At 52.8% G+C, this 16,116-nt stretch overlaps 1 protein-coding gene across 2 annotated transcripts in view; it reads left to right on the top strand.

Moving 5' to 3' along the window:
- Positions 1-3,723: 3,723 nt before the first annotated feature.
- The window catches only part of SHISA4 (shisa family member 4), a 50,901-nt gene continuing 38,508 nt past the window's right edge, over positions 3,724-16,116 (top strand). For both annotated transcript variants that reach the window (XM_073319504.1, XM_073319505.1), the window contains exon 1: positions 3,724-4,010. In XM_073319504.1, coding sequence (XP_073175605.1) covers positions 3,938-4,010 — 73 coding nt within the window. In that variant the 5' untranslated portion in view covers positions 3,724-3,937. The remainder of the gene's footprint in view (positions 4,011-16,116) is intronic.

Genomic DNA, 16,116 nt, shown 5'->3' with positions numbered 1-16,116 from the left:
AACAGAGAAATCTTCAGTGAGCTTAATCTCAAAAAGGAAGCTTACAAGAAGTGGAAATTTGGACAGATGACTCAGGAGAAGTATAAAAATATTGCTCGAGTATGCAGGGGTGTAACCAGGAAGGCCAAATCACACTTGGAGTTGCAGCTAGCAAGGGATGTGAAGGGTACCAAGAAGGGTTTCTATAGGTATGTTAGCAACAAGAAGGTCAGGGAAAGTGTGGGGCCCTTAATGAATGGGGGAGGCAACCTAGTAACAGATGATGTGGAAAAAGCTGAGGTACTCAATGCTTTTTTTGCCTCGGTCTTCACAGACGGCTGGGCTGCACAGTATGGGGAGGAAGTGAGCGGCCCTCAGTGGTGAAAGAACACGTTTAGGACTATTTAGAAAAGCTGGACATGCACACGTCCATGAGTCTGGATCTAATCCATCTGAGGGTGCTGAGGGAGTTGGCTGATGTGATTGCAGAGCCATTGGCCATTATCTTTGAAAACTGTTGGCAATTAGGGGAGGTCCCATAAGTTTGGAAAAAGACAAATATAGTGCCCATCTTAGAAGAGGGAAGAAGGAGAACCCGGGGAACTCAGGTAAGAAGGAGAATCCAGCCTCGCCTTAGTCCCTGGAAAAATCATGGAGCAGGTCCTCAAGGAATCCATTTTGAAGCACTTGGAGGAGATGAAGGTGATCAGGAATAGTCAACATGGATTCACCAAGGGCAAGTCATGCCTGACCAACCTGATTGCCTTCTGTGATGAGATAACTGGCTCTGTGGATATGGGGAAAGCAGTGGATGAGATATACCTTGACTTCAGAAAAGCTTATGATACTGTCTCCCACAGTATTCTTGCCAGCAAGTTAAAAAAGTATGGGCTGGATGAATGGACTATCAGGCGGATAGAAAGCTGGCTAGATCATCAGGTTCAACGGGCAGTGATCAACGGCTCAATGTCTAGTTGGCAGCCGGTATCAAGCGGAGTGCCACAGGGGTCTATCCTGGGGCTGGTTTTGTTCAACATCTCATTAATGACCTGGATGATGGGATGAATTGCACCCTCAGCAAGTTAATGGATGACAGTAAGGTGGGGGGAGAGGTAGTGTGACGTTGCATCCCATAATGCTTTATGGGAATATGCTCATGAATGTATATATGACATAACTGGTAATTCACTTTGTTGTCTGTTATCACCTGGAACCACTTAAATCCTACTTTCTGTATTTAATAAAATCACCTTTTCCTTATTAATTAACCCAGAGTATGTATTAATACCTCAGGGGGCGGGGGGCAAACAGCTGTGCATATCTCTCTTTCAGTGTTATAGAGGACGAACAATTTATGAGTTTACCCTGTATAAGCTTTATACAGGGTAAAACAGATTTATTTAGGGCTTGGACCCCCTTGGGAGCTGGGCATATGAGTGAGAGAGACAGGAACACTTCTTAACCAGCTTTCTGTTAAGCCTGCAGTTTGTGGGACGTGGTTCAGACCTGGGTCTGTGTTTGTAGCCGGCAAGCGTGTCTGGCACAACCAGGCAGGGTTCTGGAGTCCCAAGCTGGCAGGGAAGGTAGGGGCAGAAGTAGTCTTGGCACATCAGTTGGCAGCCCCAAGGGGGTTTCTGTGATCCAACCCGTCACAGGTAGATATTCTGGAGTGTAGGGATAGGGGTCCAGAGTGACCTAGACAAATTGGAGGATTGGGCCAAAAGAAATCTGATGAGGTTCAACAAGGACAAGTGCAGAGTCCTGCATTTAGGATGGAAGAATCCCATGTACTGCTACAGGCTACACACACTGGAGGCAGACACGCACACATTAGGCAAACACACATACACTGGGGGAGACACACTGGGCACACACACACACACACACACACAGTGGGGGTGCACTCACCCACTGGGCTAACACACACAGACAGTGGGGGGACACACACACTAAGGGAGACACACTGGGCACACACACTAGGGGAGACATACTGGGGACATGCACACATACTGGGGAGACACACTGGACACACGGACATACCCTAGGGGATCACACACAGACTGGGGGGACACACACACTGGGAGAGACACACTGGGGGCTCACACACACACTGGGGGAGACACACACTGAGCACGCGCACACACTAGGGGCTCACACACACTGGGGAGACACACTGGGCACACACACTGGGGCTCACACACACTGGGGAGACACTGGACACACACACACTCACACACACTAGGGGCTCACACACACACACTGGGGGGACACTCGCTAGGCACGCACACACACACTAGGGGCTCACACACACACACTGGGGGGACACTCGCTAGGCACGCACACACACACTAGGGGCTCACACACACACACTGGGGAGACACACTGGGCACACACACACACTAGGGGAGACACACTGGGCACACATACACACTAGGGGCTCACACACACACACACACTGGGGGAGACACACTGGGCACACACACACATTAGGGGCTCACACACACACTGGGGGAGACACACTGGGGGAGACACACTGTGGCTCACACACACTGGGGAGACACTGGACACACACACACTCACACACACACTAGGGGCTCACACACACACACTGGGGGGACACTCGCTAGGCACGCACACACACACCAGGGGCTCACACACACACACTGGGGAGACACACTGGGCACACACACAGACACTGGGGGACACACACTAGGCACACACACACTAGGGGAGACACACTGGGCACACATACACACTAGGGGCTCACACATACACTGGGGGAGACACACTCAGCACACACACACACACTAGGGGCTCACACACACACACTGGGGGAGACACACGCTAGGCACGCATGCACACACTAGGGGCTCACACACACTGGGGGAGACACACTGGGCACATACACACATTGGGGCACACATACACTGCGGGGACACACGCTAGGCACGCACGCACACACTGGGGGACAGATGCTAGGCAGGCACGCACACACACACTGGGGTCACACACACACACTGGGGAGACAAACTGGGCACACACACATATTAGGGGCACACACACACACACTGGGGGGACACATGCTAGGCACGCACACAGACACTAGGGGAGACACACTGGGCACGCACACAGACACACTGGGGGAGATACACTGGGCGCACAAACACACAGGGGTGCGCGCACACACACACTGGGGGGAGACACGCTAGGCACGCACGTGCACATTAGGGGCTCACACGCACACACTGGGGGAGACACACTGGACACACACACACATTAGGGGCACACACACACATACATTGGGGGACACACACTAGGCATGCATGCACACACTAGGGGCTCACACACACATATTAGGGGCACACACACAGACACTGAGGGGACACATGCTAGGCATGCATGAACACACTGGGGAAGACACACTGGGCACACACACACACACATACACTGGGGGGACACACACTAGGCATGCACACAGACACGGGGGAGACACACTGGGCACACACACACACACACTGCGGGGACACACACTAGGCATGCACACACACATGGGGGGAGACACACGGGACACACACACACACACACACTGTGGGAGACACACTGGGCACACACACACACGCATTAGGGGCACACACACACTGGGGGGACACACGCTAGGCACACACACACGGGGGGGGGAGACACACGGGGCACACACACCGGGGGGGACACGCGAGGCACGCAAGCACACAATAGGGGAGACACACTGGGCACGGGCACACACGCACTGACAGCGACAGCTCGCTTTGTTCGGGGTCTGACTCCGGACTGGACCCGGCTCCCGCAGCCCTGCAGCAGGGGCTGGGTTAAGCAGCCCCGGGAGGAGGGAGCTGCCGGGCCCGGGGCGGATCGCTCCGCCTGGCCGCCGAGGCCCTGGGCACCACCGGCCTCCTGGGGCTTCCAGCGGGGCGGCAGGAGGATGGGGAGTGGGGTCCCCCGAACCGCTGGGCCCCTGCTGGCCATGGTGCTCCTCAGCCTGACCGCCTCTCTGGGTAAGAGCCTGGGCTGGGCGTGGGGCGAACTCAGAGCGTGGGGTGGGGGAGACAGCAGGAGGGAGAGCTCTGGGCTGTGTGCAGGGATCATGGGGCTGGGTATGGGGGCAGCGTGGGGGGCGCTGAGGTAGCGGGGGATCATGGGGCTGGGTATGGGGGCAGCGTGGGGGGCGCTGAGGTAGCGGGGGATCATGGGGCTGAGTATGGGGGGAGCGTGGGGGGCGCTGAGGTAGCGGGGGATCATGGGGCTGGGTATGGGGGCAGCGTGGGGGGCGCTGAGGTAGCGGGGGATCATGGGGCTGAGTATGGGGGGAGCGTGGGGGGCGCTGAGGTAGCGGGGGATCATGGGGCTGGGTATGGGGGCAGCGTGGGGGGCGCTGAGGTAGCGGGGGATCATGGGGCTGGGTATGGGGGGAGCGTGGGGGGTGCTGAGGTAGCGGGGGATCATGGGGCTGGGTATGGGGGGAGCGTGGGGGGCGCTGAGGTAGCGGGGGATCATGGGGCTGGGTATGGGGGCAGCGTGGGGGGCGCTGAGGTAGCGGGGGATCATGGGGCTGGGTATGGGGGGAGCGTGGGGGGCGCTGAGGTAGCGGGGGATCATGGGGCTGGGTATGGGGGCAGCGTGGGGGGCGCTGAGGTAGCGGGGGATCATGGGGCTGGGTATGGGGGCAGCGTGGGGGGCGCTGAGGTAGCGGGGGATCATGGGGCTGGGTATGGGGGGAGCGTGGGGGGCGCTGAGGTAACGGGAGATCATGGGGCTGGGTATGGGGGGAGCGTGGGGGGCGCTGAGGTAACGGGAGATCATGGGGCTGGGTATGGGGGCAGCGTGGGGGGCGCTGAGGTAACGGGAGATCATGGGGCTGGGTATGGGGGGAGCGTGGGGGGCGCTGAGGTAACGGGAGATCATGGGGCTGGGTATGGGGGGAGCGTGGGGGGCGCTGAGGTAACGGGAGATCATGGGGCTGGGTATGGGGGGAGCGTGGGGGGCGCTGAGGTAGCGGGGGATCATGGGGCTGGGTATGGGGGGAGCGTGGGGGGCGCTGAGGTAACGGGAGATCATGGGGCTGGGTATGGGGGGAGCGTGGGGGGCGCTGAGGTAGCGGGGGATCATGGGGCTTGGTATGGGGGGAGCGTGGGGAGTGCTGAGGTAACGGGGGGGCATGAAGCAGGGTTCAGGGGAGAGAGCATGTGGGGGATGCTGCAGTAACAGAGGTGGGTGTGGGGCTGAGTGCAGGGGGAGCCTCTGGGGGGTGCTGAGGTAAATTGGGTGCGGGGGTGGGGAGCGCTGAGGTAATGGGGGATCATGGGGCTGGGTGTGGGGAGGAGTGAGTAGCAGTGGTGGATTAGCCAGTGGGCTAACAGGGTCTATGCCCAGGGGCCCTGGCCAATTGGGGGGCCCTGGCAAAATGGGTGCCCCCATGCCCTGAACCAGCTCCCTGGCAGGAGCGCTGGGTGGGACGGGGCATGCCTCGACCCCATTTCCCTGGCAGGAGTGTGGGGGGGGGGGGGGACACTGCAGGTGGAAGGGGTGGGCCCCCACTTGCTCTGGCCCAGGGCCTCAAAAAACTGTAATCACCCTGTGGTGTGTGGGGGGTGCTGTGGTAACGGGGGAGCATGGGGCTGGGTGTGGGGGGGAGCATGTGTGGGGTGCTCAGGTAACGGGGGAGCATGGGGCTGGGTGTGGGGGGAGCGAGGGTGGTGCTGAGGTAACGTGGGGCTGGGGGTGTGTGGGGGGGAATGTGGGCCTGGGTGCAGGGGGGAGTGTGTTGGGTGCTGCGATAACGGGAATATGGGGATGGGTGCAGGGGGGGAGCATGTGTGGGGTGCTGAGATAACAGGGAGCATGGGACTGGGTGTGGAGCTCCCAAAGGTGCCAGAAGTGGTGCTTCGTAAGGGGAACTGTCCCTAGCATCACCATGAGGCTGTGTATTTATCTGTGGATTCAGAGATCCTGTAGACACCAGCCACCCCAGTCTGGGTGTTGTGGACCCAGCCCAGCCATGCTGCCCACTGAGGCACAGCACAGGGAACAGACTGTCCCATTAATCACAGGAGGGGAGGTGGGAGCAATGACTAATCCTCCCATATAGGGAAGGTCTTGTACCCCAATTTCAGTATAAAATAAATCTTCAGTTTAGCGCTGGATTCTGCCTCGACTTCTGTAAACAGCCGGTATGACTTACAGTAAGAAAACAGTTACATACAGGGGTGTGCACAGGAATAAAAATTTGGCCCTTTTGGAGGGGGACTTTCTGTGTCCCGCACAGCTGGAGGAGCTGGCTCTTCCCTCCCCGCAGCCGGAGGAGCTGGCTCTTCCCACCGTGTCCCCAGAGGACCTGGTTCTCCCCACCGCAGCAGTGGGACTGGTGGAGCTGGCTCTCCTGCCCTCCCCCAGCAGCCAGTGGAGCTCATTCTCCCCCGGCAGCTGGAGGAGCTGGATCTAGGGTGACCAGATGTCCCGATTTTATAGGGACAGTCCTGATTTTTGGGTCTTTTTCTTATATAGGCTCCTGTTACCATAGGCGCCGACTCCAAGGGTGCTCCGGGGCTTGAGCACCCATGAGGAAAAATTGCTGGGTGCTCTGCACCCACCAGCAGCACCCACCACCCGCCCTAGCTCACCTCCGCCTTCGCTCCGCTCCGCCTCCTCCTCTAAGCGTGCAGGTCCTGCTTCTCCCCCCTCCCTCCCAGCGCTTGTGCTGCAAAACAGCTGTTTTGTGCGGCAAGCATGGGAGGGAAGGGGCAGGAGGGGGAACGCAGCGCGCTTGGGGAAGGAGGTGGGGCTGGGGCTGGGATTTGGGGAGGGATCCAATAGGGCAGGGAGGGATGGAGTTGGGGTGGGGGTGGGGGCACACGAGCACCCACTGGTGCTGACAAAAGTTGGTGCCTGTGCCTATTACCGCCCACCCCCGTCCCGATTTTTCATATTTGCTGTCTGGTCACCCTAGCTGGATCTCCCCCCTACCCCAGCCCCAGGGCTGTAGGAGCTGTCATCTCTCACTCTGGCCTAGGGCAGCTTGCTCTCCCTGCCCTGGCCCCGGAGGAGTTCTATGCTCCCACTGATCCGGGGGCCCATGCCCCTGATTGTATGGTTGAGCCCAGAGCATTGTGTATTCCATGTTCAGAAACTTGGAATTATCTGATTCCTACAGTATTCTTTGTACCTGTATGTGCTATTGCAAACCAGGAACTGCCCTCAGTAAGCCTGTCATTCTTGCTCCTTATTCCCTCCATCAGAGAGAGTAAACCTTTAGCCTGGTACAAGCTCTAGTCCCTCCATGGTGATCTGTCTCTCTTTCCTAATGAGGACAACCTGCGGGTGGGATTGAACCTGGGACCTCTGAACCTAAATGCATGAGCCTCTACTGCATGAGCTAAAAGCCGACTCATTCATCTCTAAGTAGTCTCGATTCCACTAGAGCAGTGGTTTTCAAACTGCAACCCCCTGAGGGGTCCCGACCCCCAGTTTGAGAACCCTCTGCTAGACTAAACAAGCCAAGCTCATCCAGTCTTCTCTCATAAAATAGGCCTTCCATTCCCCTGATCGTCCTCGTAGCTCTTCTCTGCACCTGTTCCACTTTAAATTCATCTTCCTGTGATCAGGATTGATCAGAATTGCACTTAGTATTCCAAATGAGGTCTTACCAGGGCTTTCTACAATGCCATTAATACTTCTCTGTGTCTACTGGAAATGCCTCACCTGATACATCCCAGGTTTCAGAGTAGCAGCTGTGTTAGTCTGTATGCGCAAAAAGAAAAGGAGGACTTGTGGCACCTTAGAGACTAACCAATTTATTTGAGCATAAGCTTTCGTGAGCTACAGCTCACTTCATCGGATGCATACTGTGGTAATTTTCCACATACTTTCCACAGTATGCATCCGATGAAGTGAGCTGTAGCTCACGAAAGCTTATGCTCAAATAAATTGGTTGGTCTCTAAGGTGCCACAAGTACTCCTTTTCTTTTTGCTGATACATCCTAGGATAGCATTTGCCTTTTTCATGGCCGCATCACATTTATGGCTCATAGTCATCCTGGGATCAACTAATACACCCAGGTCTCTCTCCTCCTCTGTCATATCCAACTAATGAGGCCACAGCTTACAGCAGAAATTCTTGTTATTAGTCCCTAGGTGCATAACCTTGCACTTTGTACTATTGAATTTCATCCCATTTCTATTGCTCCAGTCCTTTAATTCATCCAATTCTTCCTGTACAATATTTTGATCCTCCTCTGTACTGATGATGCGTCCCAACTTTGTGTCACCAGCAAATTTCATTAGCTCACGTCCTCTTTTTGTGCCAAGGTCATTAATTAAACGATTAAATAATAACAGAATCATAGAATATCAGGGTTGGAAGGGACCTCAGGAGGCCATCTAGCCCAACCCCCTGCTCAAAGCAGGACCAATAAGATCTGTCCTAACTCCCTGAGGACCTCCATTAGTAATTTTGCTGTACCTTGATAGTTCTTCCCTTTAGCCAGTTCCTTACCCACCTTACAATGCTTGTACTAAGCCCCATATTCTCCATCTTAATTAATAATTTCCCATATTGTACTATATCAAATGTTTTACTGAAGTCTCGATAGATCAGATTCACTGCATTTCCCTTGGCTAAGAAATCAGGTATCATATCAAAGAAAGACAGCAAGTTAGTCTGGCATGATCTACCTTTCGTAAACCCATGTTGTATTTTATTCCATTTTCCATTTACCTCCTTGTCTAATGTTTTTTTCCTTCAGAATTTGTTCTGAAGCCTTGCATGCTATTTAGGTCAGACTAATGGGCCTGTAGTTTTCTGGATTACTTTTTTCTACTCTTTCTTAAATATAGGTGTACAACATTTGCTATTCTGCATTCATATGGTACTACCCCTGATTTAATCATTTATTACAAATCCTTGCCACTGGACTTGCACTTTCATGTGTCAGTTCTTTCTGTATTCTGGTCTGGAGATCACCCCCAACTTGAATGCATTAAACTGGTGGTTCTCAAACTTTTGTACTGATGACCCTTTTCACACAGAAAGCCTCTGAGTGCTCCTCCCCTTATAAATTAGAAACACTTTTTAATGTATTTAACACCATTATGAATGCTGGAGGCGAAGCAGGGTTTGGGGTGGAGGCTGACAGCTTGCAACCCCCCATGTAAATACCTCGTGACCCCCTGAGGGGTCCCAACCCCCAGTTTGAGAACCCCTGCATTAAACTCTATGTTTTCCTTCCACCATGGACTTGGTAGTTTCCATTTCTATATACTCATTCCCATCAGCTATCCTGCCTTTGCCCCTATGTTTAGAGCCCTGCGCAGATACATGCTCCTGTCCAAGAGTGTGCAAGCTGCTTGCACACACGAGTGTGAGCAGGGACAGCTGCTGGGGAGCTGGTGCCCCCCCAGTGGGCAGGCTTGGGGCAGTACAGCCACGTCGGAGGACCTGCCCAGGCTGGGCTCCTGTGAGTATCGGCCCAACATGCTGCTGCTTTCGCCGCCGCAGTTCCTGGCCCGGTTGCTGGGCATTGCCCTGCTGGTCTCGCTCGTTGTCACTAGAGCCCTGCACGTCCGCGTAATCCGCGTTATATCCATGAATGTCAGCTGTGAAACTGCACAGGGCTCTACCCATGTTCTACATCACCATTACTGTTGACAACTGAGGAAAATTATTCATTTAGTTTTGTACCTCTATTATCCTTACTTTCTACCCCATCCTCACTGCATAGCGGCCCCACTTCTTTTCCTATTCTATTTATTTTATATAGTTAAAGAACCTTTTACTATTTATTTTATTTTCCTTCTAATTCAGCTTCACTTCCAGCAACTCTCTTTGTCCCTACACTCTCTGACATCCAAAACAGAGCTTTCTTTGCTGATCAATCCCTTTTTCCATTCTTTGTAGGCCCTCTGCTTACTCCTGATGTCCTTTCTGAAGTGTTTATTCATTCAGTTAGATCTGAAGCCCTTCCCTACAAATTTTATGCCCTTGCTTGGGATGCAAATTCCAGATGGAATTTCTTTAAGTCAAAGGTAGAGAAAGTAAGTCTCTTCCTCTTCCATTGGTTCCATTGCTAGAAGTCAGGAAAGAGTTGTTTAGTCTCCACACATGGTTGTAATATACAGGAATAGGAAAATCAGGTAAGTGAGAATATAGTAATGGATAAAGGAACTCCAGAAGATAGGCATATGGACAGCAAAAGGACTATGCCCAATCCTGCTAAGAAATTGAGTGAGGTCAGAGAGAAGACAACTGAGATGTTTTTGTGCTAATGCAAGGAGCCTCAGCAACAAAATGGAGGAACTACAGCTCTTGGTGCAGGACATTAGAGGGATAACAGAAACACAGTGGACTAGCACTAATAGCTGGAAGACAAGTGTTGTGTTGTTCAGGAGAGAGAGAAATAAGTAAGTCTCCTCCACATTGAGGTCCCTGAGCTCTTCAATCCAGTTGATTTCACTAACTAGTTCCCTTAATTTATCAAATTCTTCCCTTTTGCAATTGAAAACCTTAGTTATGGCATGATTTTGATAATCAAAAGGACCAACTGGCTAAGCGGTAGTTCTGCAGAAAAGGACCTGGGGATTACAGTGGACGAGAAGCTGGGTGTGTGTCAGCAGTGTGCCCTTGTTGCCAAGAAGGCCAACGGCATATTGGGCTGCATTAGTAGGAGCATTGCCAGCAGATCGAGGGAAGTGATTATTCCCCTCTATTTGGCACTGGTGAGGCCACACCTGGGGTATTGCATCTGGTTTTGAGGCCCCCCCACTACAGAAAGGATGTGGACAAATAGGAGAGAGTCCAGCGGAGGGCAATGAAAATGAACGGGGGGCTGGGGGAACTGGGCTTGTTTAGTCTGCAGAAGAGAAGGGTGAGGGGGGATTTGATAGCAGCCTTCAACTACCTGAAATGGGGTTCCAAAGAGGATGGAGCTAGGCTGTTCTCAGTGGTGGCAGATGACAGAACAAGGAGTAATGGTCTCAAGTTGCAGTGGGGGAGGTCTAGATTGGATATTAGGAAAAACTATTTCACTGGGAGGGTGGTGAAGCACTGGAATGGGTTACCTAGGGAGGTGGTGGAATCTCTCGCTCACTCGCTCAGTTTTAGAGCTGGCTCAGCGGATTGGGGTACAGGAGGGGGTGTGGGCTCTGGCTGAGGGTGTGGGCTCTGGGGTGGGGCCAGAAATGAGTTCAGGTTGTGGGAGGGGGCTCCAGGCTGAGGCAGTGGGTTGGTATGTGGGAGGGGGTTAGGGCTCTGGCTGGGGGCACAGGCTCTGGGGTGAGTCCGGGGATGAGGGATTTGGGATGCAGGAGGGTGCTCTGGGCTGCAACCGAGGGGTTCAGAGGGTGGGAGGGGGATCGGGGCAGGATGCAGAGGGGCGGGCTCTGGCTGGGGGTATGGGCTCTGGGATGGGGCTGGGGATGAGGGGTTTGGGGTGCACGAGGGTGCTCTGGGCTGGGACCGAGGGATTTGGAGTGCAGGAGAGGGATCAGGGTTGGGGCGTGGGGGTGGTCAGCGGTGCAGGTTCCGGGTGGCATTACCTCAGGCGGCTCCCAGAAGCAGCGGCATGTCGCCCCTATGGCTGCTATGCGGAGATGCAGCCAGGCGGCTCTGTTTGCTGCCCCGTCTGCAGGAGCTGCAGAGCTGGTGCTTGGGGCAGGGGCAGCATGTGGCACCCCCTGACTGACCCTAGGCCTAGGAGCTGGAGGGAAGACATGCCGTTGGTTCCGGGAGCTGCGCAGAGCCACATCAGGCAGGGAGCCTGCCTTAGCCCCGCTGTGCTGCCGACTGGACTTTTGACGGCCCGCTCGGCCGGTGAGAACCGGACACCTGGCAACCCTAGCCTGGTATGAAGGCTCTTCAGTGTAAGAAAGAGGGGGCAATGGGCCCTGGGCCTTTGTGACTTGCTCCCTTCTTCCCCCAGAAGCCCATCTTCACAGCCCAAGTTTGTTGGCCTTTGTGGTGCTCTGGAAAGCCCACATTATCTTCAGGCTCGTGAAAAAATGGGGACTGGGTAGGATTGGGGTGGTATTCTGGGGGTCAATTCACTGCAGTCACATTTCTGCTGCCACTGTGTGTCTGAACTTATCTGGGAAGGAAAGACGGGTCTGTTTATTTCAGTGTATTTTAAAAAACATCATCAAGGACACCAAAACCAGAGCAATAACTCTATTATTACACAGCATACATTTAAATGAATACACACCGCCCTGCCAGCAGGCTCAGCTCTGCTCTGCGGGGGCTTCTTCTGCGAGGGGCAGGCAGTTCAGTCTTTATGAACCATGAGTTCTTGGCCTTGAGTGAGTTTGCCAATAAGGGCTTGTTGTCATGAGGAAAAAGCGTGTTTTCAAAAGGTGATCACTGGCATGTTTCGAAATCCAAGCGTAGGCTTGGCCCCTTGTAGTTTCAAACTAGCTAATACCTTAAAATGACTGTTTGCCCTGTCTGCAGTAGGATTGAAAATGTGTTAGCTATCATGGTCTCCAACAAACACATTTATCAAGTGTGGACAAGCCCTTAGTGCAGAGTAAGATGGGGTGGTTGTGAAGTAGGACCTGGAACTGATACCCCCCTAATCATCTCTACTGAATTGGGCTGGATTCATGCTAGCAACTTCTCAGCCAAGGCTCTGTAGTTCAATCCACTCCCTGTCCCCATCAGTGTGAGTGTAACACCTTCAGGAATGATGCTTGTTTGGGGGAAAGGGTGACTTGCCCTAAGTAGGTGTACAAGACCCTAATAAAAAGGATTGTGAAGTGCACAGGAATGTTACCACCAGTCAGTGGGAGACCTAGGGCTAGGATTCATGGTCTGCCTGCTTGCAACTCTGTGCACTTTTCTGTACGCTACAGGGCACCTCAGAGCACTCTTACCAAAACAATGATGTTTTAAAGTAGGCTTGGCAGAATTTGATTTTTAAAATAATTTTGATGGATAATATCTGTTTTAAGGATTTTTTTTCTGCATAGATTTAAATTTGCACAGTTGGGGGAAATTATAGGTCAGATAATTAATGACAGCCGATGTTTAATGATGATAGGTGTTGATATTGAAAAAAGTTAAAGTTTTATAACGATTAAAACACAAATTGTCAACATTATATGTCAAAATATACAAAGTATATCCTTAAACCAACAAATTATACCTGTTTTTACGATTCATTCATTAGTCCATTTGTAACAATCTCAATTCACAGTCTAAATCACTGGATTTTGACTACTAAGGGTATGTCTACACTACGGAATAAGGTCGAATTTATAGAAGTCGTTTTTTTAGAAATTGGTTTTATATATTCGAGTGTGTGTGTCCCCACAGAAAATGCTCTAAGTGCATTAAGTGCATTAACTCTGCGGAGCGCTTCCACAGTACGGAGGCTAGAGTCGACTTCTGGAGCGTTGCACTGTGGGTAGCTATCCCACAGTTCCCGCAGTCTCCGCTGCCCATTGGAATTCTGGGTTGAGATCGCAATGCCTGATGGGGCTAAAACATTGTCGCGGGTGGTTCTGGGTACATATCGTCAGGCCCCCGTTCCCTCCCTCCCTCCGTGAAACCAAGGGCAGACAATCGTTTTGCGCCTTTTTTCCTGAGTTACCTGTGCAGACGCCATACCACGGCAAGTATGGAGCCCGCTCAGGTAACCATCACCGTATGTCTCCTGGGTGCTGGCAGACGCGGTACGGCATTGCTACACAGAAGCAGCAACCCCTTGCCTTGTGGCAGCAGACGGTGCAATACGACTGGTAGCCGTCCTCGTCGTGTCCGAGGTGCTCCTGGCCACGTCAGCTGGGAGCGCCTGGGCAGACATGGGCGCAGGGACTAAATTTGGAGTGACTTGACCAGGTCATTCTCTTTAGTTCTGCAGTCAGTCCTATTGAACCGTCTTATGGTGAGCAGGCAGGCGATACGGATTGCTAGCAGTCGTACTGTACCATCTTCTGCCGGGCAGGCAAGAGATGAGGATGGCTAGCAGTCGTACTGTACCATCTTCTGCCGAGCAGCCATGAAATGTGGATGGCATGCAGTCCTTCTGCACCGTCTGCTGCCAGCCAAAGATGTAAAAGATAGATGGAGTGGATCAAAACAAGAAATAGACCAGATTTGTTTTGTACTCATTTGCCTCCTCCCCTGTCTAGGGGACTCATTCCTCTAGGTCACACTACAGTCACTCACAGAGAAGGTGCAGCGAGGTAAATCTAGCCATGTATCAATCAGAGGCCAGGCTAACCTCCTTGTTCCAATAAGAACAATAACTTAGGTGCACCATTTCTTATTGGAACCCTCCGTGAAGTCCTGCCTGAAATACTCCTTGATGTAAAGCCACCCCCTTTGTTGATTTTAGCTCCCTGAAGCCAACCCTGTAAGCCGTGTCATCAGTCGCCCCTCCCTCCATCAGAGCAACGGCAGACAATCGTTCCGTGCCTTTTTTCTGTGCGGACGCCATATCAAGGCAAGCATGGAGACCGCTCAGCTCACTTTGGCAATTAGGAGCACATTCAACACCACACGCATTATCCAGCAGTATATGCAGCACCAGAACCTGGCAAAGCGATACCGCGCGAGGAGACGACGTCAGCACGGTCATGTGAGTGATCAGGACATGGACACAGATTTCTCTGAAAGCATGGGCCCTGCCAATGCATGCATCATGGTGCTAATGGGGCAGGTTCATGCTGTGGAACGCCGATTCTGGGCTCGGGAAACAAGCACAGACTGGTGGGACCGCATAGTGTTGCAGATCTCGGACGATTCCCAGTGGCTGCGAAACTTTCGCATGCGTAAGGGCACTTTTATGGAACTTTGTGACTTGCTTTCCCCTGCCCTGAAGCTCATGAATACCAAGATGAGAGCATCCCTCACAGTTGAGAAGCGAGTGGCGATAGCCCTTTGGAAGCTTGCAACGCCAGACAGCTACCGGTCAGTTGGGAATCAATTTGGAGTGGGCAAATCTACTGTTGGGGCTGCTGTGATGCAAGTAGCCCACGCAATCAAAGATCTGCTGATATCAAGGGTAGTGACCCTGGGAAATGTGCAGGTCATAGTGGATGGCTTTGCTGCAATGGGATTCCCTAACTGTGGTGGGGCCATAGACGGAACCCATATCCCTATCTTGGCACCGGAGCACCAAGCCGCTGAGTACATAAACCGCAAAGGGTACTTTTCGATAGTGCTGCAAGCTCTGGTGGATCACGAGGGACGTTTCACCAACATCAACGTAGGATGGCCGGGAAAGGTACATGATGCTCACATCTTCAGGAACTCTGGTCTGTTTCAAAAGCTGCAGGAAGGGACTTTCTTCCCAGACCAGAAAAATAACTGTTGGGGATGTTGAAATGCCTATAGTTCTCCTTGGGGACCCAGCCTACCTCTTAATGCCATGGCTCATGAAGCTGTACACAGGCAGCCTGGACAGTAGTCAGGAGCTGTTCAACTACAGGCTGAGCAAGTGCAGAATGGTGGTAGAATGTGCATTTGGACGTTTAAAGGCGCGCTGGCGCAGTTTACTGACTCGCTTAGACCTCAGCGAAACCAATATTCCCATTGTTATTACTGCTTGCTGTGTGCTTCAGAATCTCTGTGAGAGTAAGGGGGAGACGTTTATGGCATGGTGGGAGGTTGAGGCAAATCGCCTGGCTGCTGGTTACGCGCAGCCAGACACCAGGGCGGTTAGAAGAGCACAGGAGGGCGTGGTACACATCAGAGAAGCTTTGAAAACCAGTTTCATGAGTGTCCAGGCTATGGTGTGAAAGTTCTGTTTGTTTCTCCTTGATGAAACCCCCCGCCCCTTGGTTCACTCTACTTCCCTGTAAGCTAACCACCCTCCCCTCCTCCCTTCGATCACCACTTGCAGAGGCAATAAAGTCATTGTTGCTTCACATTCTTGCATTCTTTATTCATTCATCACACAAATAGGGGGGTGACTACCAAGGTAGCCCAGGAGGGATGGTGGAGGAGGGAAGGAAAATGCCACACAGCACTTTAAAAGTTTACAACTTTAAAATTTATTGAATGCCAGCCTTCTTTTTTGGGGGCAATCCTCTGTGGCAGAGTGGCTGGTTGGCCGGTGGCCTCCCCACCGCGTTCTTGGGCGTCTGGGTGTGGAGGCTATGGAACTAGGG

Source organism: Lepidochelys kempii, chromosome 21 (assembly GCF_965140265.1).
Source record: "Lepidochelys kempii isolate rLepKem1 chromosome 21, rLepKem1.hap2, whole genome shotgun sequence".
NCBI classification, from domain to species: domain Eukaryota; kingdom Metazoa; phylum Chordata; order Testudines; family Cheloniidae; genus Lepidochelys; species Lepidochelys kempii.
The sequence above is the reverse complement of the archived record's forward strand: the minus strand, read 5'-3'. Positions and strand labels throughout refer to the sequence as shown.